At 35.3% G+C, this 27394-nt stretch overlaps 1 protein-coding gene across 4 annotated transcripts; it reads right to left on the reverse strand.

Annotated features, from left to right (window-relative positions):
- Positions 1 to 5205: 5205 nt before the first annotated feature.
- LOC149531395 (uncharacterized) lies at positions 5206 to 27394 on the reverse strand. Of its 4 annotated transcripts, none has more exons than XM_089810524.1 (7): positions 26526 to 27394; positions 24135 to 24236; positions 22311 to 23893; positions 7168 to 7429; positions 6484 to 6921; positions 6179 to 6367; positions 5206 to 6066 (listed from the first exon to the last, which is right to left on the reverse strand). In XM_089810524.1, the coding sequence occupies exons 1-7, from the start codon at positions 27127 to 27129 to the stop codon at positions 5399 to 5401; spliced, it is 3846 nt and encodes a 1281-aa protein (XP_089666650.1). In that variant the 5' UTR covers positions 27130 to 27394; the 3' UTR covers positions 5206 to 5398. The 4 variants fall into 4 exon arrangements, with proteins under 4 accessions (XP_089666650.1, XP_089666649.1, XP_089666648.1 ...); XM_089810523.1 differs by having other exon boundaries at positions 24117 to 24236; positions 26526 to 27314; XM_089810522.1 differs by having other exon boundaries at positions 24075 to 24236; positions 26526 to 27268.

Raw genomic sequence — 27394 nt, forward strand, 5'->3', positions numbered from 1 at the left:
TTTCATGGCATGGGATTTCTACTTTTGGATTGTATTATATGTTGTAACAGCTCTATGTGCTTTCTAATCATTGTCGATATCATTTGTAAGCATGTTTATGTAGACGGACTGAGATAAAGTGTCACTCCTTGCATTTTGTGGTCTTTCTCATCATTGTGACTTATTGTACTCGCAGCACATTATCAAGTGCCATGATGGGATAGTTGTTTGTCTTCTAGTGTCATCTTCCTTTGTCAAGTGAGTGTCCCTTCCATGACATTAGCCCCATAATGTGTCGATGACACGTGTCTTTATAGGTGTTTGTACCTCTTCCTCACTCTCGATATTCTTGGTTCTTTATTTTTTGCAGGAGTTATTGGCCCACTTTCTCAGTTGTCTGTCACCTCACCCTTGTCAGCATTAGGGAGGGTTCTTCTATTGTTTCTCATTCTTCCTTGGCTCGATTGATCAGCTCTTCAAGCTTTGGTGTTTAATGCCATTTGTATCTACGAGTTTAGTTGTTTGTCTTTGTGTGCCTCCTGATTCAATGCAGATTACAGTCTTCGCTACCTGGTTAGGTTCTATTTTCAGTGAAGGTTCTTCAGATCAATAGTTTCTTTTTGACAGAGTTTGTGACTTCTTCATGCTTCAATGATGTTTCTTCATGATCGCTCTTTGTTCATTTTTCTGGAACAATTCTCTAGTTGGAGGATTTTGTAGTCCTTCACTACGTTTTCAGCTATCTCTTTTTGGAGTAGAGTTTTTTCTAGAAGGTTTTCTCTATTTCTCTGTTTCATAGAGATTTGGTTGTGATTGGGTACCTTATCAGGCCTTGTTGTCGAGACCCAAGGTTGCTTTCAGCATTGCATTGTAGTTTCCTTACTCTTTCTATATTGTTTGTAGTTGTATTGTTGCTCATCTTAAGGGGGGGTGTTAGAGAAAAAGGTTGATTTAATTTCATTGATTAAATTACCTTTTCTCCCTTCTTAAGATTTCACTTTATGCACCTTTTGCATCCATATTTAATAATTAATTAGTAATTATTAAATAGCATTTAGCTTTTAGGCTACCCTTTGTACCTTTTAGGTTACCCTTTTTGGATTTTGATCTCCTTCTATAAGGATAGATTGATTGTAAGTATCTATCATCTTTTCATTTATGAGAATACAATTTGCATATTTTCAGAGTAAAACCCTTGCCTCCTCTCGTCTTTTTCTTTTGTGACAAGTTTTTTACATGCAAGTATTCTTCGAGCTTTGTGGATTTGTTTTGATAAAATCCTTCAAACTTAACAAGTATTCTTCATTCATTACTTAATTTTCTTACCTACATTTATCCTTACTACTCAAATTAATCCATCAACTAATTTTACATCTACTTATGATTTGATGCCTTATCCATCCTAATGACTATTTACAAATTAGGAACTAATGTCTTAATCCATATAATCAAATACATCTATTTGAGATGTAATAAAGACATATGAAATAGATTTAAACCATCAATCATACATGTAAACCTAATCGTCTTTTATTTACTCATTACTTAGATTATGTGTTTGATGACCTTATGATGAGTATGTCATGGCATGGCAGAATGTTATGATTAGTATGGCATAATGTCATACTAATTACTAAGATTGTGTATTTGATAATGTTATGATGAGTATGTCATCTCATAAAAAGTTAATTAGAAGGAAATATGCAATGTCGTGGCATCATCATGACTTTATTTATCTTTTAAAATAATACAAAATGTTCACATTTCCCTTTATTTCTCCTAGGATACCCTTTACCCTTTTACATAGCTTTTCAATTCATGATACACATACATATGATCTTTTACTTTCTTCAAGATTTTACATTACAATATTATATAGATCTCTTCCAAAGAGATGCAACACATAGACTTGAAGAATTAATCTTTAATAACTTCTCGACAAGGACCTAGATTCCATATAATCCATCAATGAAAACTCAAACAATACCTCAAAAATGTTTACCACTCAACCACGTAGAACCATAAATGGTCCACTCCCCTGAGCTAGGAGATAAGACCATGATCCACATAGGTTCTAAGGTAATCTAAGGCCTACACAACAAATATCAAGGTACAAAGGGAACATAAAGCCACACAAAGCATAATGCCCCAAAATGAAATCACAAGGCAAATCAACAACCAGAGGCAAAAGTAGAGTTAGGGATTCAACCAAATCTAGGTGAGTTTCATCATATATTCCTCTTAGTTGGGATCATTCGCATGAGCCAAAGACCATTCTACTGCACAGAACGTCTCCTCCCCAAGTACTCCAACAAGATATGTAGGGACCAATAGTGTTGGGATCATTTACATGAGTCAAGCACTGATGGCCTACATAGGATGTCCCCTCTCCAAGTACTCCAACACTGCATCTTTCTTAGTCTTGATTAATGTGAATTTCCAAACCCCCTATAACCCATTTATTTTATTAATGTTTCCACTTGATTACAATCGCATATAGAGCCAGCCTACACAAGGCCTCTAACACATAGGATTGTTTGACGACCACTTTCGGACCCCAGAACCTATGGTGAGCCACTCACCTAGGGCATCTACCCTACTCACAAATCCAAAACCAAAATCATAGAAAAGTTTAGGGAATAACATTCCTAGGGTCTCATACCCCTACTTTAAACAAGAGCCTAACTCATCATATAAGAATCACAATACATACAAAAAATTGCAAGGCACAAAGACTATAATCATGTCTTTACAATCATCTAGTTCATACATCACATAACAAATTGACATGTCTTTGGTGTCTTAAACAATAATTGGGAGCATGAAAATCCAAGCATGAGGTCAACTGGTTAAAAATCCTCTAAATCAAGCACATATAGTTCCAAAACTTATAATAAAAACGTGTAGTATGTAAAAGAAAGCATAGATAAGAACACAGGGAAGATGTCATAATACAATATTCATTTCCTCTAGTTACCAACAACTCTCTGACATAAGGTAATATATCTCCAAAAACTAGTGACTAAATACCATAGGAAAACACATATATTTTCACAGAAAGGAACTCAAAACCTTTGATTAACTATAGGAATCAAATATACAAATATAATACATCATGAGAACATATAAGTAGACATATTTTTATCAAATAAATAATGCAATCAATAAGTTCAATCCATACCTCAAGTCCTATGAAGATTCAACAAAAGCCAGAGAAAGGAGATAGATGTAAAATAAATTCACTTTTGATGCACTATTCAAACTCACTCCAATTTCACAAACCTCCATGGTTGAAAAAGAATCAATTCCACAAAAATTATTCCTTCTCTCAGCTCTTTAAAGTCTCCCATATAACTCTCTCTCCGAAAGGAAATAAACTTACAAATCTTTAAAGAATTATACTCATAAACTCAACCTCACATATCATTAATTTTTCTCCATAAGAATATTCATAAATAGTACAACCAAACTCTCTTCTACCTTTCAGCCACCCTCCCCCTTCACATTTACATTTTACACCATAAATATATGCTCTTGAATAGCTTTCATACCCTTTTTGGAGAAAAGACACAACCTTTTTAAATAAAAATAATTCCAAAACATGAAAATGTCTTAGCTTATCTAATTAACTACTATTTTACAAGTTGTTTAGACATATTAGAAGTAAATTTAAAATGTCTTAGAGGTATATAATGAGTAAGTGGTTCAAAAATGATGTAAATATCTTGCCATTGTATTTATGTTTTGATCTCATATTCTTCCACATGAGTAACACAGATTACCTTTTTTATCTGAAAATGTTACAAGTCTTCTTTTAAATACTTCTCTTTTAATTTATTTATTTCTATATTCTGATAAACATTTATTTATATCTAAGTGTGTAAATAAATCACTCACAAACAATTTATTTCACAAATACTTAAATACATTAACCATGTAATGATGTGTGTGTGTGTGTGCGTGCGCGCACCCATATATGCTTATATAAATATACCAAAAAAATATCAAAAACAATGTATATGAAAATACAAATATCAAGATCATGAACTCATAATTCTAAACAGTGGAATCCACTTATCAAACCATATAAGGAAATAATAAAAACGTCCCAGATTAGGTGACTAACTTCCTATCTGATTTCTAGGGATATAAGGATGCCTATATGGATCATGGTTCTGTCTCCTTTTAACAACTAGTTCAAAGATTTTGAGGTACGCTCAGACCTGTGTAGCTAGGTGGAATCAATTCTAGTACCTACACACACCTACATCACCAATCGACAAGATACAGTATATATATATATATATATATATATATATATATATACAAACAATCACAGGCAAGGAAGGAGGAGTGCAACATCTTCCAAAGAAGTGACTACGACTACCTCCTCCCCTCATACAAAAGACACCAAGCAAAGGAAACACATATATAAGCCATCATATGTTAGATGGGTTATCTTAAGAACAAATAATAATCAAAACATTATAAACAAACTATTTAAAGCATAAATAATGAATTTAGAACAACATATAAAGCATGATACGATTAAATCATATACTCGATCTCCTAAAGACATTATATAGAACATAATCAAGTGTCTAATGCAAAACAATATCTAACATCATAAGCAAGAAAAGATGTGTATGATAAGTATAAACATATTATAGCATAAGAACCTAGTTGATTACCAATTTTAACATAGGTACCATTTTTGTGTTAAGTATGTGATATGTTATCTCATAGTGTTAAGTAACCTTATCTCCCAAACTAGTCCAAGTGTACTTGTACTATCTACTAAACCCCAGTTAATACTTTCATAATCACTTTTACTTACTAATCACTTGTGTGCTATCCTATTTTCGAGTAACTCACAGCATGCACTAAGAAATTTGATTTTCATGGTTGAGAAACAACAGAGATTCATGAGTCCATGAGACTACAAATAGTACTTTTCAATGAGATCAAAACAGACAAATTCCCAAAACAATTCCATGAATTAGATATCAATTGTAATGTCTCTGAATTTAGCATCATGATTTTTATGAAACATTTACACATCTGAATGCTTTCCATTTAGATTCAACACATCCACTAATTTAGTGAAAACAGAAGTAAGACAATTGAATCTAAAAGAACATGTAAAGATTTTGAAGCAAGAGATTATGCATTGCACAGTAAACTCACAGACTGAGAAACAGCATAATAACATATTAGATTCAGAAATATTTGTAACAAACTTCAATATATTATGAACAAAGAGAGCATGTATCGAGGAAAGCAGTTAAATCTGTACATTTTCATGGCATTTTCTATAGATGTTTAACATGTTTAAATAGGTTGTCCCTCACAAACCTTGCATGAATGAGAAAAGGTATTTACAAATTTCTTTGATTGCCAGTATCTAAGAATTGGCTGTCTAGTTAAAAAAATTGAACATCAATTCCTCATCGGAGGAATCAATATTATCTGCTTCTTTGCTATGGATAGTTTCCCAGTCTGACTCAGAACAAGAGGCTTCTTTTGAACTATCTGGTCCACCCACATTTTCACAGTCATGAAAACATATTACAGAAGTTGATCCTCCAGAGCTTTCCATTTTTGCAACACCTTCCACAAAAATGTTGTCAGCTTGACATATATTGTCTACGAAAAAAAATTTGCCTTCAGAGTTTCGAGACTCAGTCAATGTCTGTTTTGTGGAAGGAACTGCCTCCTCCAGATAATCTCTTTCTCTAAAAAAATCCTGATACAAAATACTTCTTTGTAGCCCATGTAAATGATTGTTGGTTTTTTTCCACTGCGGAAGATCTACACAGTAAGGTCGAACCTCTGGAAAGGCTGGGCTGATTGAGCACACTTCAGGATTCCCATTTAACCATGACGTATCCTTTGTCTCTGGAAATGAATTTCTGTTTCTTTTAAGCTGGGAAACATCTGTATTGTAAGGTTCAACCGCTGGCGAGGCTGGACTGACTGAGCACACTTCACCATTCAACCATGAAGTATCCATTTTGTCTGGACGAGAACTCTTACTGGTGCACTGAATGTTTCCACCAACTGAATTCACCTTGCTACCTGAAAGATCTGGGATATGAACCCAAAAAATTCCATTAGAATCTCAGCAATTAAAACTACAAGCAACTAATTTGGTTGAATTCAAAGAAACCCATATGTTCTTGTTGATACCCTAAATTACCTTCAATATGCCCAGTTCTTATCTCTTTATCTGGTTGCAGTATTTTCTGATCTGAAGTGCTCGAACTACTCCTTGGAATGGACTCTTCACAAATTTTGTGTTGGCCATTTAACTGTGAAGTATAATTCGACTCTGGAGGTGAACTGTCACTGGTGCTCTGAACTTCTCCATCATCTGAATTCACCTTACCTGATGGTTATGTAACATCAACCAAATTCTCTGTTAGAATGTATTTAATTACACTCCAAATAATTTGATTTTAAATTCAAAGAGAATTGAAAAATCTTGTAGGATTCTCAATTTACCTTCAATTTGCCCAGTTCCTGTCTCTACATTTGGTAGACATATCTTCTGATCAGAAGCGCTCAAACCACTCCTTGGAATAGACTCTTCAGGACCCTCATTCTGGGAAAGAATGGTTGCACTTGCACCTGTCTGACCTGCACTGTCTCTGACTGAGTTCAAATACAAATCAAGCAGCACCTCAACACTATCTTGTGGATTTGGCATTGCTGTCTGGATTAAGTCATTTCCTTTTACGCTTAAATTCGTGGTTGCATCTATCTGGACTGCACCATTCCTGATTGGATTCAAATTCAAATCAGGCAGCCCTTGAACAGTCCCTTGTGAAGTGGACACCACTATTTGGCTTAAGACATTTTCTTTTATACCCAAATTCATATCTGGAGAGATTGCAGAATTTGGAGCTTTCTTGTTTGCTCCGTTGCCAAATTTAAGTGCACCTGCTTGTAATACCATTATACAAAAACTGATTACATGAGATAAAAATGGCTACAAACCTGCACGTGACTCGAAATTTATCTTGAAACAAATATCTTATTGCTCTAGAATACATAAATTAGATTGGAACTAAATATTAGCACTCAGCTGCTCAACTTGATATTTCAACACTCTTCACAGAAAACTACAGAAATTAAAGCTTTATTGTCTTGTAAGACAGGAAATTGACATTTAGAGAACATTGTCACCTTTGTTACTCTTCCCTAGCCTCTCCATTTCAAGCTCCATTTTTAGACATCTCATCTCAAGTTTCATCAATTCCAGATATGTTTCAAAATTAGCCATCTGTGACTGCATGGCTTCCACAGACATTTGAGAAGAGTTTTTATTTCTTTCAAAAGGAGCCTCCATATCTCCAATAGCAGAGGATGCTACAAATGTCGTCCTTAACTCGTGACTTGAGTCCACAACATCATCAACTTTGGAATTGCATCTTCCCAACTTGCAAGCCTGGAAAATTAACTTTCCACTCAATACTCCTCTGGCAGAGGGCAGAAAATGAAATAAAAAGGAGAAATTTTATAGAAGATTCATACATGAAATGTAACAATGAACACATAGCAATCTAATGGAATGTCTCATCATATAAATGCTTCTCCTTTCTTGCCATGAGCCTCAGCAAGCAACAAAGTCAACAATAATGGAAAGATACAAAAAGACATCTCTGAGACCAGCAGAAGCAAAATAGGCAATCCTTCAATTACAATTTACATCATGTTTCTTAGGTTAATAACTAAGTTGCCGGTTCAGATGCGGGTACTGATTCGGGTTCGAGATTCAGGTTCGAAATTCGTTACAATATTTTTGGGGTTGGGTTCAGATTCGTTTTGGGTTCGTCCATACAAGAAAATATATATATATATATATATATATATATATATGTGCAGAAAATAATAGGTTCATACACCACTATGCTAATATTAAAGTAACATAGCATTAAATACACCAATATATTAATAATCAGCCATCATTGATCAAATATCATAAAAAACCATCAAGTAAATCATTATCATTCTGCTGTCGCAAATTAGAAGCACAAAAAGTAATGCTATAGGCCCATTTAAGGTCAAAGTTGTATTTTTTGCCACATTGTAATCTTCACACGTTAGCTATCATATGGATGATTCAAAGAAAGTAGCTTTGGATCAGACTGGATGAAGCCAAGAAAGCAAGCATTGGATCCAGAATTATCCACGATAAATATCTCTTTAGATTTTGTTGAATCCATAGTTTTCTATACATGTTAGGCTATATGCACGAATTATGGTATTACATACGTTTCATAATAGATATGTGGCACTTTTATACATCTTGTTTCCTCTTCTCGAGCAGCATTGAATTTGAATTAAATATGATTAGTAATTTGAGTCTAATTTGGCAAAAAAAATTATTGAAAAAGTAAACAAAAGAGTGTATTTTGACCAAATTCTCGTAAATTTTGTCTAGGTTCCTCTTCTGTAAACCAAAGTCGCCCAAAAGTCGTCTAAATTCTGCCAGGGTTCCTCTTAGAGAATTTCCAGTGAAATTCAGTTTCTGCAGCAGACTTTTGAGAGAATTGAAACAGGAAATCCTAGGTCCAGGAGAGAATCTGGTAGCTTAGGTTAATAATTAATTCAATGGAGTTGGCACTTTCTTGTGGCTGAATCTGATACTCTAATCCAATGAGCTTTTATCCTGTGTGTTATGTGACCTTCAGGGGTGTTGCTTGAGGTCCTAACCAAGCTGTTTTAACTTCAACAGAATAGTATCTATAATACCAGCACAGATCAGAGTAAGTTCAATTGGTATCCCAGACATGTTTTTAAAGCCTTGTAAATTCCAAATTAGTAACCCAGATATGTTTTTAAAGCCTTGTAATTCTCCTCATTCAATAAAATATCACCCTGGAAATACAGTAAATCAAAATGTAATCTCAAATCTGTAAATGAGATGAACCTAAGTCTGAAATATGGGCCTAAAAATGCCCAAATGTGAAGCTAGGTGCCCTAATCTTAATGGTGTCCTTGTATGAGATTTTGGCTGAATGCATATTTCATGGTTTTTTGTATGGGATTTTGGGTCCCCTCAAAAACCAGATTTAACATGAATCCAAAAAAAATCTAAATTTAAACTCCTAACTACTGTAATAAATCTAAGGTAAAACTCAAACCAATAATTGCTATTTTTAGGGTTGTCTAACTAGTTTTAGTGAAAACAGTAGTCCAACAACTCTAAAAACAGCATTTCATAATTATAAACATATATGAACAATACAATATAATCAATATCTTATATCTAAAAATACATTATATGAAGTAAAACTTAAACCACCAACTGCTCTTCCTCCTATGGTTGCTCTTACACTTGCTAATGTTAATGTTTCTTTGTTGTGAACTATCGAGAGCTGCCTCAAGATCTTCCAGATTGTGCTTACCATCTCTCAGTATTTACAAGTAGAGACTTTGTATCTTTTTATGAAGATGATTTGACTGTGTAACCGCCACAGCACAGTATTATAATGTTATTATGCTTGAGGTTGAACTATATGTTCCTCTCATATGATATCATCTTCATGTAGTACATTTTAATCTTTCAGCAGTTCAAGTATTGCTATGTGTTTATTATTCAACAGATGAATTAGCATTATGACTCTTCCATGTCTGAGGTGGCTTGCATCTTGTATTGCATAAATATGTTGGCTTCTTTATGGTCTGTGTTCAATGGTAATGAAACGGTGTTCTCTTTGTATTCCACGAAGTGAAGACTATTCATTTGTTGAAGTATATCAGTTGCATAATCTAAGGAATTTATTATTGTGCATTTAATCATTCTGGAGTAGGGGAGACTACTTCGCATATGCAGTTCTAGTGATTCATGTCCTCAGTAAATCAAAATGTAATCTCAAATCTGTAAATGAGATGAACCTAAGTCTGAAATATGGGCCTGAAAATGCCCAAATGTGAAGCTAGGTGCCTTAATCTTAATGGTGTCCTTGTCAACAGAGATTCCAGATTTCAGATCATGATGCCCTGTAGATCACTTTCTCCAAAATTCAGCCAAATGTATTGGACTTGAAGCTAAATGTATAAGTCCCAGGGTTTTTCTCTACTCGAAGTCTTGATTTGTGTGTCTCAGTCTGTTCAACATAATTTGGTCAGTTTCACAATCAGATCTCTAACCTGCAGGCATGCACGCACACAAACAATGCTTGCCTAAGTCAGACCACAAGTAGGCATTTCCACAAGGTTGAACGAAAGAGAGCCTCCCCAAGTTAGCACAAAGGCTGAAAATCTTGAAGAAAATGCTTGAACTGACAAATGATATCTTCAGTCTGACCTTGCCTTGGAGCCTCACACAAAGCTTGATGTTGCTTGATAGGTGTTAATGCATGTCTTAATCCATTGAGGAGCACATAGCTTGATCATGATTGCTTAACTTGAATCCTTGACATCAAATTTTTCCTCAATTGCCCTAAAGATGCTTAGTTGCAACTGAGGAGATTATAGGCTGAAGGATATTTAAATTAAGGAGAGGGAGTCGTATAAAACAAAGAAGTTTATGTGCACACAGCCTGGTATATGTGAGTGTATAATTACACAGAGCAAACTTTAGAGATGTTTAGAGTTACCCTGTACTCACGCTAGACTCTCTTTTTTTTCCCACCTGAAGAGTTATCATTCGAACCTCTATCATTGCATATGGTAAATTGAAGGGAAAGCATCGTAATATATGAATCTGGCAAAGCATGAGCATCCACAACAGCAATAAGTCAGCATATCATCTTCGAGATTGTGATGAGTATTCACGGCAGAGGCTCTCGGATATCTTCTGTCCTATGATACACAATCTCATTATTCAGAATATTATGAGTTTTCTGGACTTCTGCCTTTCTTGGTATCTTGTTCACACAGTGACTCCAGTGATATACATAAAGGAGGACTTTGCCCGATTTTGGAATGAGACAAGAATTATGCTCCAGCACACATCAATAAAGGATACGAATGGTGAAGGCCATTAGTGAACGTGTAGATTGGAAATGGCTGTCATACATGAATCATGTGTCTCACAGATTCCATCGAATTCAAATCCCCAAGCCTTTCATAAGGGGTTGAACGACCTTCTAGATAACCATCATTCCACCAATTTCAGAAACATCTGGTATGGGGGCAAGATAGCGCTCAGGAAGGCAGGGCTATGTATTTCTAATATTCTATACAGTGAGAAAGATACCTATGCATATATCCATGAAAGAATAATTCAGTGCAACAAGCAAATACTCTCAAAGCAATTCTGAAAGTTTTCGTACCGTGTGGAAGCTTCCCAAGCAGGGTTTTATACCTATCATTATTTGATGATCTGTATCTAATGATGCTTTCTGTCTCTCGCAGGTATGAATAAACACACAAGGAGTTACCTGGAAGCCTGAGTATAGACGCATGCCGGAAATAGGAGTATGTGCGATGGAGATGGAAATTTTAAGGATATGCCACTGGTTATAATAGACAAAATTAAATTTTATTAAAGTTATATTACCATTATAAATGGTCAATTATTTGTTTTGAAAAGATGTGGTGCTTGGAAAAGCAACCGACACCCTTTCAATCTCTATAAATATATAATGTAAAATAAAAAACGGCATAATCCATATTAAAAAGTTTACATATCCTATGCACACTTTGATATATTATATTCTTTCATTGGTAAAGGAATTAGCGATTCAGCAAAGCTCGTGGATTTGAATTATTGGGTGAATTTTACACGGTCCGTATAGATTCGCAGTAGATGGATCATCTATAAGGAGTGTCTTTATTGCGATTTTATTTCCAGCATAATTATTTTTTTTTAAATTTTGGAGTTGAAATATTATTAAGTTGTGCCCTTTACAATTATTTTTTAAATTCTATAAATATTTTACTGTTCGAACAAGTGGACTGGGTCATTATTGCATTTTAAACTTGATAAACATAAATATTGTGAAATATTTAATTATTTCTGTATTTATGTCTAGTTTGTCTCCATATCACAAGAGTTAAAGTGCATCCTAGACAAGTTTGAAATTGTGTTCATATAATTGATCCATCGTGTCTGAATTATTAAAATTGTTTATAGTTTAAGTATATTGAACTTTATAATGTTGTATGTTTCAACTTATAATATTGACTCTGTTTGCCCATTTAATTAAGCACTAGTCTTTATATTACTCTTGATTCATAATCCATATGCTGGCAATAATTTCATGTCTTTCATTTGAAGAATTAATATATTCATTTGTTGCAATCCTCTATAATAATTATTTTTATTTAAAACATTTATATATTCATTATTATTAATTCGTTATTTGCAAGTTTAAAGTTTTTTGCAATTCTTGCTGTTTGGAAAACTTTCAAATTCGCATTCCAATTGATGTGCTATAAGTATCTTGGATTCAAGTGTTTTGTTCAAGATTAGGTACATCCACCTTGGTTTTGCGGAGCCAGAAGTGTAGGGAACGCGGACAACATTGTTCAGTTTCGTCAAGTTGGCCATAACCGGTTGGATATCCCAGCATCGAGTTGGCAAGGCTCGTAGGATTCCAATCTACAATTTTGGGAACCAACTGCAATACCGATCGAGAAGTCACTGGATAATGATAGATTTTAAGCAAAGTCATGCAAGCAGTAGAAATAAAAATGGGGAAGTTGATGGCAGTCATGGGACTGAATTGATCATATATAATCTCATTAAAGTGAGATACCCTACACAAGTTGTCATTATGATTAGTTTTTTCCTAAGTTACCAGATTCTCTCCTAGACCTAGGATTTCCTGATTCAATTCTCTCAAAAATCTGGTCCTTGTCAGATTCTGTCAAAAGTCTGCTGCAGAAACTGAGTTTCACTGGAAATTCTCTAAGAGGAACCCTAGCAGAATTTAGACGACTTCTGGGCGATTGGGGTTTACAAAAAAGGAACCTAGACAAAATTTACGAGAATTTTGAGAGAATTTGGTCAAAATACACTCTTTTGTTTACTTTTTCATGAAGTTTTTTGCCAAATTAGATTCAAATTACTAATCATATTTAATTCTAATTCAATGCTGCTCGAGAAGAGGAAACAAGATGTATAAAAGTGCCACATATCTATTATAAAACATATGTAATACAATAATTTGTGCATATAGCATAACATGTATAGAAAACTATGGATTCAACAAAATCAAAAGAGATATTTACTGTGGATAGTTCTGGATCCAATGCTTGCTTTCTTGGCTTCATCCAGTCTGATCCAAAGCTACTTCCTTTGAATGATCCGTATGATAGCTAATGTGTGAAGCTTACAATGTGGCAAAAAACACAACTTTGACCTTAAATGGGCCTATAGCATTACTTTTTGTGCTTCTAATTTGCAAAAGCGGAATGAAAATGATTTACCTGATGGTTTTTTATGATATTTGATCAATGATGGCTGATTATTAATATGGTGGTGTATATATATATATATATATATATATATATATATATATATATATATATATATATATATATATTCTTGTATGGATGAACCCAAAACGAATCTGAACCCAACCCCAAAAATATTGTAACGAATTTCGAACCTGAATCTTGAACCCGAATCAGTACCCGCATCTGAACCGGCAACTTAGGTTTTTTCAAGAGGAAGAATGATATTCAAGGGGAGCTTGTGTGGCAGAGGGAAAATGCAAAAGCTCTTTGCTTGGTCAATCATTGGAGTCGATCAATTTATTGTGATGTTCAAAGTTGTATGTTGTCCCTATTGAATGGGAGTCATGGCTAAAAGGAAGTCTCAACTTTCCGATGATATTTTCTCGAGAGAAGGTCAAGGTGAAATCCTTGGATCCACCCTCTATGGGTAGGCATGGTGGAAATGCATTCTTCTCTAGGAGATGTTTGAGGTGAAAGCCCTCATTCCACCCTTTGCAAGTAGGTGTGGTGGATCCACCCTCTGCGAGTAGGCATGGTGGAAGTCATGTGTGTGACTCCGTGACTTTAATCTAATGCTTTTATGGTTCACCCTCTAAGAGTAGCCATGGTGAATGTTATACTAAGATGACAATATTATGTTGAGAAACATTTCTGATGAGAATTTTTGTTACTAACGTTCTTGTTGCAGCTTCTAATGTTCATCATGTTGAGATGACAAAAACATGGTGAGAGAATTTGTGATAAAGATTACTGCTGACACATACAAGTACAGCAGTTTTATTTGTCCTGTTGAGACACTCTATATGATATTATGAATGATCTCTCTCCTGCATTTCTAGTTTCTTTGTTGTGAACTACATTTCTAGTTTCTTTGTTGTGAACCATCAAGAGCTGCCTCAAGATCTTCCAGATTGTGTTTACGATCTCTCAGTATTTACAAGTAGAGACTTTGGATTTTTTCTTAAGATGATTTGACTCTTTCTGTAACAGCAACTGCACAGCATTATAATGTTATCATGCTTGACGTCAAGCTGTATATTCCTCTCATATGATATTGTCTTCATGTAGTACATTTTATTCTTTCAGCAGTTCAAGTATTTCTCTGTGTTTATTTTTCAATGAGATGACATGCCATTATGACTCCTTCATGTCTGAGGTGGCTCATATATTGTATCGCATGGATATGTTGGCTTCTTTATGGTCTGTGTTGAATGGTAATGAAACGGTGCTCTCTTTGTATTCCAGGAAGATGAGACTATTTGTTTCTTGAAGTGTATCAGTTGCAAAATCCAAGAAATTTATTATCGTGCATTTGATCATCTAGAGAAGGGGAGAATGCTTCCCATATGCAGTTCTAGTGTTTCTGGTATTAACATGACTATTTTCTATCTTCTGTAGTGTGTACATCTTATGCTTCAGAATTGTTCTGATTATGTAAGGTTATGATCATTGATTGGAAAAGAGATGTTCTTGTTGCAGAAATATCTGTGTGATTTGTCTTCGATATTTTATATTTATATAGCCAAAGTGATCATGCTGGAAAAAGGCTTATTGATTGATTGGTAAAACTATCGATCATAAGCATGAATATGTTGTAATTGTTTTGAGCATAAAATAAAGGATCTATGGTTTGTGGGGCTGGGTTGTTAACCTCGAGCAGGAGGGTTCTACCCAGGATAAATAATTGTGTCAATCTGTATCTATGTTCTTAGAAATCTGATATTTGTATCAATGCTATTAATGTTTGGTTTGTGATGGATAGTTTATCATGGACTTGGCCTGAGGCTAAACGCATAACACCTAATGCTGTATAGGCATTGATCAGATTTATGACAGCTAAGGTAGCTAGAACAACATCTGCGTTTCAGCTATACACACACCATTTACCAGCCCTGATGAAGAAGCGACCTACCTTGGATGAAGATGCAATAAAGGACACCTTGAAGAGATTCCAGCTACATGCAAGGTATAACAGCCCGTAGTGAGATTGATTTCCCTTGTCTCATGGATCTGATTACTATAGAGGAATACATGTTAAGATCGTATGAAGAATATTGTCTTAGAGAGCTGCTTGCAGAGACTAAGAAATTGCCTAACAAGAAAATCCTACAATTTGATAATGTTTGGTTTGTGGTGGATACTTTACCATGGACTTGGCTGGAGGCTAAAAGCATACCAGCTAATGAAGTATAGGCATTGATCAGATTTATGACAGCTAACGTAGCTAGGAGAACATGTGAGTTTCAGCTATACACACCCCATAGACCAGCATTTCTGAAGAAGCGGCCTACCCTTGGCTTAGATGCAACAAAGGTCAACGAAGACACTTTGAAGAGGCATAAACACAAATTCCGATTTTCTGAGTTTGACCAAAAACCTTTTGTCAGCACATAAGCCATGCATTGAGGACACTCAAGAATGAATTGATACACATGACTTAAAAGTTGAAAATTCAGATTTTTCAGTGTGACTTTGTGCTAGTAGTTGAAGAAAGGCACAAGAAAGGACTGGTTTCTTGAGTTGGAACAGCAGTCCTTTACCTATGCAGAATCATATGTTAGCAGCACTTACATATGAAGACATCCATAATGCAGATTTGATTGTGACACCTCCTTCTTTTGGTTTTGAGTTAAATGATAAAGATGCTTAAATGGTGGATTGCTATTCTACTTGGCTGGTTATAGCATCTGTGGAATTGCCATGGCTTACATCAATTGATTGGTTGTATTGGAGTTTGTGGGATCATGATTGCATTGTTCATAACTGACAAGGGATGGATGTGAAATCATTACATGGTCTAGGAGACATTATTGACCTCAGTTTAGGCCTAATTTTAAATTGGTATAATATTGACCTGGTTTATAACACAGTGTTAGATGAGCCGGTATGCTTCTCCATGCAAATGTGGCGTGCACCTGTCATATTTTGGCTTTACCAGATTTCTATAAACCTTTTGTACTTGAGTATGATGCATCAAGTATTGGTATTTGAGATGTTTTGATGCAGGACATGTATCCCATTGCTTATGAGATAAGTAAATTGAAAGATGTTGGCAATCAGGCACACTCTTGAGAAATTCTGTCACTATCCTGTGGGTAGCAAATTTAACGTGAAGCCTGATCATAATAGCCTTGAATATTCCATGGGGTGGAAACGTTTGAATGAGAGACCACAGCATTGGCTTGCTGGTCATCCTGGTTATCTAAAGATGTACAGATACATTCATGAAAGATTTTTATGGAAGGGTATGAAGGATGGCGTTCTTAAACATGTCAGGGAATGTCTAGATGTGAAAGAAATATGGTCTGAAATTTCTTTTCCAATAGGGGTGCTACAACAATTTCCTATTCCCAATAAAAAATGGGAACAAAAATCATTGAATTTTATTATGGTCTGCCTAAGGTGAATGGTAACAACTGTATTTTTGTTGTGGTGGACAGACTTAATAAATATGCTCATTCTATGACCGTCTTTCGAATTTAAAGCACCACAAGTTGCTGTTCTATTTTTTGAGCAATTTTCCAGACTTCATGGAGTGTCAAAGAGGACTTAAGTAATTTAGACCGCATATTTGTCAGCACTTTTTACCAAAAATTGATGAGATTTTCTGAAACGGAACTTGATCTTAGCGCTAGTTATCATCCTCAAATGGAAGATCAAACTGACACTGTAAACAAATGGCTACAGGGTTATTTAAGGAACTACATTTCAGGACAAAAAAAAGCAATGGACAGAAAGTAGCAACCACTTCCTATTCCCAATCAAAAATGGAAACAAAAATCAATGGATTTTATTACAGTCTGCCTAAGGTGAATGGTAAGGACTGGATTTTTGTTGTGGTGGACAGACTTACTAAATATGCTCATTTTATGCTCTTGTCTGTCAAATCGGTGGTCTGTTTTTTGAGCAATTTTCCAGACTTCACGGAGTGCCAATGAGGACTGTAAGTAATAGGGACTGCATATTTGTCAGCACTTTTTGGCAAGAACTGATGAGGTTTTCTGATATGGAACTTGACCATAGCACTAGTTATCATCCTCAAATGGAAGATCAAACTGACACTATAAACAAATGGCTAGAGGGTTATTTAAGGAACTATGTTTCAGGACATAAAAAATGCAATGGGCAAAAGGTTACATTTTGCAGATTCTGTTGTCACACAACATATCACATAAGCATTGGTACAAATCCTTTAAAAGCTTTATATGGCTCTAAGGCTTCTACATTTGTAGATTTGATTCTCTGATTCTAGAGCTCCAAAATCTCCAAGAGAAGAAGACATATGTTGATCACCATCGAGTTAAGAGGTCTTTTAAGGTGGGAGACTTGGTATCTCTGCATCTTCAACCTTATAATTAGTGTTCCATGAAGGTAAGTGGGGCAGAAAAGCTTTAAGCTTGGATATTCTGGACATCCCAAGGTAACTAAGAGAATCGGCAAAGTTGCACATATTGGAGCTGCAGGCTACAGGCAAATTTCATGATGTATTACATGTGTAATGTCTCAAAAAGGCACTTGGGCAGCATGTGACACCTTTTACAGAATTGCCTCCCATGGATGAAAAGAGTAAATTAAAACCTATTCTAGAAACAAATTTGCAAGGGAGAAAAGGTAAGATTTATGAGGTAATTTGAATTTCTGAATATATTATCAAATGGAAAAACTTGTCTTGGGAGGATGCAACACGGGAAGAAGAGGAGATTCTTAAGCATCCTAGTCTTCAAATGCTTGAGGGAAAGCATTCTTTGGGTGGAACAGACTGTCATGCAACTAGCTCAAATTAAGACAATAAGCGGCACATTGGTTGCCCTTTCAATATGGAGTATTGTATTAAGAGGTGAAAAATCAAGAGTTGCGATCAATTTATATCTTCGGGAGTTTAGGGTTTCAATATGGAGCACTGTATTACGAGGTGGAAAATCAAGAATTGTGATCAATCAATATGTTTAAGAGATATTATATAACTCTCCAGAGTTAATTTAAACAATAAAGATTTCTGTTCATTGGTGCTGCAACTTGACTTGAGAATCAAAACCTTTGAGTGTACCTGTTTTCAATGAGACATGCAACATGTCCCTAGTCTGAGAAGTGTGTTTCAGTGGGAAAACTCTGGTTTGTGAAACCCTAGCACATTGTTTATTCTGGGATACAACTATTCATCACGTTTGGAGGCCAAATTGAGGACAATATAGTGCTGGAGACTCGAATTTAGGAACATTCATTGCTGCAAATCATTCAGACTTATTGCTGCTCTATTTGGGAGCCCAGTAACACTTATCAAAGGTCAGCAAGGATTAGAAAATATTCTGAATCTGCACATTTATTTGACAGAAACATCTAATTCTGAGTTTTTGAAATTTCTGTCTTGTTACAAGATTTGAAATTGTCATTTTTCTGAGCATGATAATAATCAGAAACTCTGGGTTGGATTTAAACTACCTTAATGCAAAAAAATATCCAGATTTTTATTCTAGTTGGAAGAAGTTTTTGCTACCAGATTTGCTCCCTAGTTTGCAGAAATTATTGTCTTGTTTCTCGTATCCTAGTTGGGGATATTACACTATACTTGTGTTAATAAATTTTTATTTAGTTCCCAAATTTTTCTTTTAGTGTTTCAAAACCTAGTAACTGAAATTTTAATTGAATTTATAAATTTATGATGATGTGTCAAAGCCATGTAAATTTAATGTTTTATCAAAAGTATTAGAAAACTAGACAGAAAGACAATGACTCTTGTAGTCTACCCAAATTAACTCAAGTAATTAGCAAGGATCAATAGGCAAAAGAAAAGAATGAATCAAAGACAATTTTAATTAATCTTTTAGCAAAGATTATTTTAAATCCCTTTGAAAATGAGATTTGAAAGGGAGACAGGGGTTTTCAAGGAAACTTTTGGCTCATTTTTAGGGTTTCAATATGAAGAATTATATTAAGAGGCAGAAAATCAAGAGTTGTGATCAATTTATATCTTTGGGAGTTATTATATATCTCTCCAGAGTCATTTTCAAGCTCATTAAACAATAAAGATTTCTGATCATTGATGCTGCAACTTGACTTGAGAATCAAAACCTTTGAGTGTACCTGTTTTCAATGAGACATTCAACATGTCCCTAGTCTGAGAAGTGCGTTTCAGTGGAAGAACTCTGGTTTGTAAAACCCTAGCACATTGTTTATTGTGGGATGCAAATATTCATCAGGTTTGGACGCCAAATTGAGGACAATATCTAGGAACATTCAATGCTGCAAATCATTCATTCAAATCAGTTTCGGACTTATTGCTGCTCTATTTGGGAGCCCAGTAGCACTTATCAAAGGTCAGCTAGGATAAGAAAATATTCTGAATCTGCACATTTACTTGACGGAAACATCTAATTCTTAGTTTTTGAAATTTCTGTGTTGTTACAAGAGTTTAAATTGTCATTTTTCTGAGCATGATAATAATCAGAAACTCTGGTTGGGTTGAAAATACCTTAATGTAAATAAAAATTCCGGATTTATATCCTAGTTTGAAGAAGTTTTTGTTACCAGATTTGCTCCCTAGTTTGCAGAAATTATTGTCTTGTTTCTCATATCCTAGTTGGGGATATTACACTATACTTGTGTCAATACATTTTTATTTAGTTCCCAAATTTAGTGTTTTAACCTGGTAACTGAAATTAGAAAATGTGTTATCACAAGCATTAGAAAACTTGACAGAAAGACACTAACTCTTGTAGTCTACCAAAAAAACACAAGTAATTAGCAAGGATCAATAGGCAAAAGAAAAGAATCAATCAAAGACAATTTTAATTAATCTTTCAGTAAAGATTATTTTACATCCCTTTAAAAATGAGATTTGGAATACATTCAGCGAGCTAATCAGGGTGATGGTTTATTACAGAATACATGTAGCTGATAACATTAATGATATCTTTGGTAATGACGAGATGAACTAAAGTATACAAAGCCACTTTTTGTTAATGGCAAGCTTATCATGAAATGTGCATTGACTGTATCCGCATTGCAATACAAAGTCAGATGTATGGTCCTCCGGAAAAACTCTATTTTCAGAAATAATTAATTAAAATTCTAAAATGTTATCATGAAGTTGTAAAACATGGTTGGTCAGTTTTCCTTAAGCACAAAAAATAAAACATGCCATGTTTCCTTCCAACCTCAATCTGGAAAAATGCAGCTAATAGGCTTCAAACATATCTTGAAAATTGCTACCAAGTTTTCTTACCACTCAAACAAGCTTCCTGTACTTGCTGACTTGTCTCTCAAAGAATAGACTCTTGAAATAGCATTTATGATACTTATATTATACTCTTGAAATAGCATTTATGATACTTTTATTATCATGGAAGCATGTTAAAGACAATAAAAATCATGTGCAAACCAACCACAGTCACCCACAGTCATCATCTCTCTCCTTCTCGAAGGTGCACATTGCCTAACCTCGTGCACATTTTTATAGACAGGTCTGCAGAGGCTGGACAAGCAATTTTGTTTAAAAAAAGGCTAAGATAAAAGGGAAATGAAAACATGGGATTTCATGTTTTCCCCTCAAAACTGTATCTAGAAAGTATGCAGCAAATAGGCTTGGAAGGTACCTCAATAAATGCACTAAATTTCTCTGACCAATAATAGCATGCTGCTGATTCTTGCTAACTTGTGAATCCCCTAGCCCTTAGGAAAGAAGCCTTTAGTTTTATAAATAATAAATTATCAGGAGGATGAGCATTTATAATGCTTTTAACATCATGGAAGCCATGAAAAATAATTTAAAAAGTTGTCAAACCCAACCATCCACATGATGTCTTTTTAAACTAACCAATGTTGTCAAAAAGTAGTTATTGTAGAATAAATTGCAAATAGCTCAGAATTATACTTATTTGCATGCTTCATCATGTCTTTCGTCATTGTGAACACCAAAGCCTATCTTCAAGTACATAATATAAAGGTGACTGAAGTTGCTGAACTAAGCAATGTTGCCAAAAAATAGTTATTGTAGAATAAATTACAAATAGCTCAGAATTAGGACTTATTTGCATGCTTGGGGAAGAAAACCTGTCAAATACTAGACTTGATGTCTTCTACATTGCATCACTGCATAGAAATTAATAAATTAAACTCATATCTAAGCTGAAAACAAACATCTACACGAAATAGTGTTCAAATGAAACGACACCCTAAGCCCTATTATTTCCATCACAAAACATTCTTATAACAAAATTATCAAAAGAGATAATATATTCCTTAAAGCCTCGGTTGCTGAATTGTGGGACTTTTCCAGGCATTTCTGGGTACAAAATATACCAGAATCTGATTCTGAAACGAATCTCCTGCGGTACACATCTGGGATTTTTGTTTTTAAATGCTAAAATGTTTAATGATTCTAATACACATCTGCGATTTTTGTTTTTAAATGCTGAAATCTTTAAATATTTTTAAGACCTAGACTGCTGATTAGCAAACTCTGAACTTATCTAACATGAGACTCTGGCTTGATCTTTTTGATACAGAAACCTGAACTTAATTAGAATTCTATGTTTCAAATTTTGGGTTTCTAATGGTTTTGTTTAGCATGTCTAGGCATATGATATTCTAAAATTAATTCTATTTTTATGCTAAACACACGCATGCATTTTTATACAGACATACATAATTATGTATATTTGTATGAATGTACCAAAAGCATACCCAACCCCTACAAAACATTCTGCCATACCAGCGCTTCATACCACCATTCCTAATTCAGCAATTTAGCTTAAAGCCTAGAAGCAAAAACCTATTCATGACTGGAAAAGCAATGGCTTGTGTACTTGGAGAATTTATGTTCACCAAAGTAAGCTTGTTAAATACAATTCACAAATTTCTGCACACACACGAATATACAATTATATACACTAAATGCTGAGATTTTAAAAATAAACCTGCTGAGGTCTCTTTACATTTCGAGTGATCACTGGTTCCTCAGGCTCCAATGCAGCACCATCTGTTGATGTAGAAAGGCACATCCCCTTCACCATACACTGTGATAGATTACAAATGACAGACTGAAGAACTCGAATGTCAGATTCTCTCATATTGACCAAAGATGATGAACTGCCAAGCAACACAACTGATAAATTGTGCAAAGTATGAACAAGCTTATTACATTCCTTCCCAGGGTCCACAATTTCCTCAGAAGAAGATAAAGACAGATGGTTTCTCAGTTTCATGTTTTTGGAAAGGGAACAAGCAGCATCACCAGCAGAAACTTGATTACATTCAACTGATGCAGCTCCATCAATAACCAAAGGTATCGACTGACGGGGCCTTGTTTCTTCAGGCCCCTTTGATTCAGACAATTGTGGTGCAACAAATGATCCCGTCTTTGTTATAGACATCTGAAGCGGCTTGCTTGAACCTATGACTCCACAACTTGTTGATCCTTCTCTAAATTGAGTAGTTGTTACTATTGATGCAGATTCAGTCAGAGGCTTAGGATTTGATTCATTAGGCGGGTGACAATCTGAAGATATAATATCCAGAATCGGATTAAATTGATCATGACTGCAGGCAAAAGAAGCAATTTGAGTTGGAAAACTCCCCGGTCCATCTGATTTTGGGGTCAATAAGGCATCATCTCCAGATTCTCCACCCTTTGAACAATTTGCCAAGAAATCTTCCATTCTTTTAGTATGGAAATCCATTTCCTGAAATGATAATAGATCATTATACATCATGTCATTCATCAAAGGCATGTCAACTGACTTCATCGTGCGATTATGGAAATCGTTATACAAGCTAGGGCTAGCTGAACATATAGGATTTGTATCAAATATCAATGGATGACTTGATTGCTTTGTGGTTGATGTTGTATCAACCACCTTCCTTGGTTTGATGCTACATCCAAATGATATCTCTGGAATAGAAGTGCCTTCAGAGACTGGCAGCTTGTTGCCAATATTATCCATGTTCAGTTTTATTCCTCTAGCATCCCTACATTTGCCCTTAGATTCCTGTACAACATTTGGTGCTCTCTCTGTAGTAGAGTGTGGAGATAAAAGAATAGGATTTTCATACTTCTTAAAGTTGCTAAATAAGGTTGAGAATGAATTTTCAATTGAATATGAAGTTGAACCCATTGATCTGGATACTGAAACATTTGACCTTGACACTGGTGTATCATCTGAAAAAGATGCAGTCCAATTTAAAAGCGGATCCGGGGCTGAGCTCAGCAATTTGGATGGTGGAACATTAGTTTTTGGCATCGGTATATCAGATGGAAAAGATGCAGTCCATCCATTTGGCTTAATTATATCATTTGATTCTTGCAGTTTTCCATAAATATATCCTTGTCCATTTGGTGACCCAAACTCCTTTTGGCAGGAAATGGATGGAAAACCTTCAAGATCAAGGTAAGTAGGGCTATTATTTAAATTTTCCACTTCAACAGTTGTGCTAGCACTTTCTTGGCAAGTGCTGTTAGGTCGCTTGAAGGTCAACTCCTTGGAACTCTCTGTTATTTTACCTGCAGCAGTATACCATGGAAAGAAAAAAATTGAAGTTGAGTAAAATGGGCTTCAGTAAAATATCTAATAAGTTGGCAAAAATACCATAATAATATTTAAATGCAGATAACTAGAAATGGGTAGCAGATTTGCTCTATCAAATTGAATGTAATTCCAGTTATAGAAAATGTGTAACACTACTTGATTCATTGTAGTTCTTTTCAGAAGGGATTGCTGAAAAACCTTCAGAATTCAAACAACCTGGCATAGCAAATGTATGCTTCACTCCAACATTTCCGCTGGGATATTCTTGCCAGGAGCTGCTACCATATTTAAACCTCTGAGAACTTTCCACTGATTTGCCTAAAAAATGATCAGATACAAATCTTGTCCTATCAAATAAGATTAGCCAAAATAACAAGTTACAACTAACCTACTATAAAACATCTGTAAAATTATAAATTACTACAAATAACTACAACTTCAGACAGTTTTGGAGATTTTTATTTCTACAACAATGACCAGACCTGCCTCCCAAAATTCCCTTTTTTCCAGATAATGGAGATTATTATTTCAACAACAAAATAAAAATAGTTCTGAAAAGACTTACACATTTGATCTCATGCAGATATCATGTGACTAAATCCCAAAACTTGGAAGTACCTATTTAACGTCAATAAAAATTTCAGTTGATTTGCTTGACCTTGTATCACAGTGAAAAAATCAATATTGTTTCCTGAGCTGCTTCTCATTATCTATGAGATGCTTCCACACCATCTTCCAACATTATCTGGTAATGGCTTGTCCAGATCTATACTAATACCAATCTGAGCAAAGTTCAGGACCCCATGAATTTGGGAAACTCAAAGCTATAATATACTCTCCAATGAATCTGCCTGCCTTAGGAAATATTTCTGACAGTATTCACTTGAAAGTTGAAAGCGTAATCCTAACCAAAAATAAGTACAAAGTGCATTACTTGGTAGATCCTTATTTGTCTTGAGATGTCATGTCTCCAACAAAATACCTATATTAGCATCAGGAAATTGTCTTACAAGTAAGACACACGATTTCCTGCAAATAGGACTAGAGAAGTAAATGACAGAGGTATTCTAAAGAAGTGTAAAGATTGCAAATGACTTCATGTGATGTCTGCATCCTTGACATCACATCACTGATATCTTACATGGTTTGTCAACTTTGTTAAGCATCTAGAAGACACAAAACTGCAAAAGTGTAATTGCTAAGGTATCAAGTATGAAATAAGTTAAATATCAATGACAAGCAAATTAGTAAACCCCCATACAAAGATTGCAAGTTGTACTGAGCAGACCATCTGTGTAACATAGATATCTCCAAATGGATCCCAATCCATCATACTGTTAATATTAGTTAATGAACCCGCTATTAAGAGCCATCAAACACTATTACAGGTGAAGGCAAAAAATGGAATGCTTTTAGTTTCAGATTTGCTATATGTGTGTAATAACAATATATGATAAATGATTAGATGCATGACAGAGAGAAGGCAGAATTTAATTATGAACAAGAAGATCATAAATCATATGACAATGACATATTGCAAATAATAAACTTCTGAATGGAACAGTGATAAAGTTTACTGTTAATCAATATTGTACCAAAGTTTCGAACTGATCAGGTATTGAATTAAGCTTGATAAACAACAAACTGATACACAAACAAAAAAACAAAAAAAAAAAAGAAATCTTAATCAAGGTTATGATGCTCTCCACCAAATACCCAGAACTTAGGATATGTGTATCTGGTACTTGGGAACATGAGTACGAGTTCCAAGGGAGTGGGTACGAGTACCCATGCAACCTTGGAATAATTCCACCAATCCACAAGAGTTCAATCAAAAAACTTCTCATACATGGGGCAAAAATTGAACTGACAATATGTTCTAGGCATCTAACGTGGGGCTATGCAAAAGAAAAACAACCGGCATAACATTCTGGGTCAGGAAAGAACCCATCAATGATTACTATCCCCTGGTTTATCATTGCTTCCCATCCATAATCAATATTATATGAAATATGACAGATACTACAGCTAGATCTGCACCATAAAGAGGCAATTAATACCCTTGCCCGTATGTTCCAGGGTTCCTCTTTCTACAAACTGGCAGGGCTATGGACTCGAACGCTTAAATTAGGATACATACCTATCCCTTAAGGCATGTGATGCTAATGACGCTGGGACTGCACCTAATCTCAAAAGGAGTTACCTAATCCCTTCAAAACCCAATACCACAATAGACCTAATCATAAACATCAAGAGGGCTTCCTCGGCACGATTTGGAGTTGACTATGAGGTTGAACGCTCACATGCTGTGGTAATGGAGACTGGGCAAGACCATGTGATTTGTAATGCCCTGAATCTTAGTTACTTCACACTCTTGAATAAGCCTATGAGGTGTTTAGGATCAAAATCGTTGTCCTTAAGCACAAATTCAGAAAAGAAAAAAATAAAGAGTGTTACAAAAGTAGATGCAACACGATAGGCATTGATTTTGATCTCTTCAATTGAAAAGAGGGAGGTAAACAACATAACAGGTACAAGTGGCGTAATTGTTGATAAACAAAAATTAATTCCTGCTTTTACAGCTACAATACAATTTAAAACACAAACCTGTCTGTGTTTCGTCCAAATAAAAGCCCCCAGATGCTCTATTGCAGTCCACCTCCTGGTGCCTCTGATTCTGTTTGTCGTCCTTATTTTCGCACCCGCCATAGAAGCCACAACTCGTAGTTTGCAGTGACCCGCAGAACTCTGCACCTGCGGCACTTGAAGGAGGGGTACAATTCTCCCAAGGCGTGGTAGTAATAACAGTAGATGAAGTCAAAGGATCCAAATGCAGTTGTTCCGGATAAGAGCATGACCCATAAGCATAAAACCCATTAGCATCATAGGATGGGACAGATGGGTAATACGAGATTGCTGGATCCTCATTCTCAGAATACCAATCATGACTAGGTGGAACAGACGAATCCGCATACCAGTCTTGATTATACTGTGGATTGCTCGAGGAAGAGAAATCAAGACAATAGGGATACGATGGATACCCAGAATCATAATAATACACGCTGGAAGCATCAGATTGAACACTGGTTACTGGATATGACGAATATGGTGGCTCGGAACTGGTGGGTAGTGTGAAAAATGGCATGCTGGGAGTGTAGGGAGCTGCATATTCATTCATTGTGTTCTCTTGCACAAGACCAAAGGCTGGCATTCCAGGGCCAGTCTAAATTATCTACAATCTTATCAGACACCTGCTAAATCCAATTTGTAGACCTGAGAATTCTTTGATTCTTACCTAGCTCATGGCTCATAAAAACTTCAAAACTTCGGCGAAACTTCTCTCTTACCTACAACAGCAGACCGTCCAAATTGCGGAGAAAATAGAGACTCGGCGACAATTTTAGGCGATTACTTTGAGCAAAGGATATGACATACCACTTTCCCTATTTCCGTCTTTTTGGCCGACTAGTTTTGTT

This window comes from Cupressus sempervirens, chromosome 11, assembly GCF_028749045.1.
Source record: "Cupressus sempervirens isolate cs-2001-9-10 chromosome 11, ASM2874904v1, whole genome shotgun sequence".
NCBI classification, from domain to species: domain Eukaryota; kingdom Viridiplantae; phylum Streptophyta; class Pinopsida; order Cupressales; family Cupressaceae; genus Cupressus; species Cupressus sempervirens.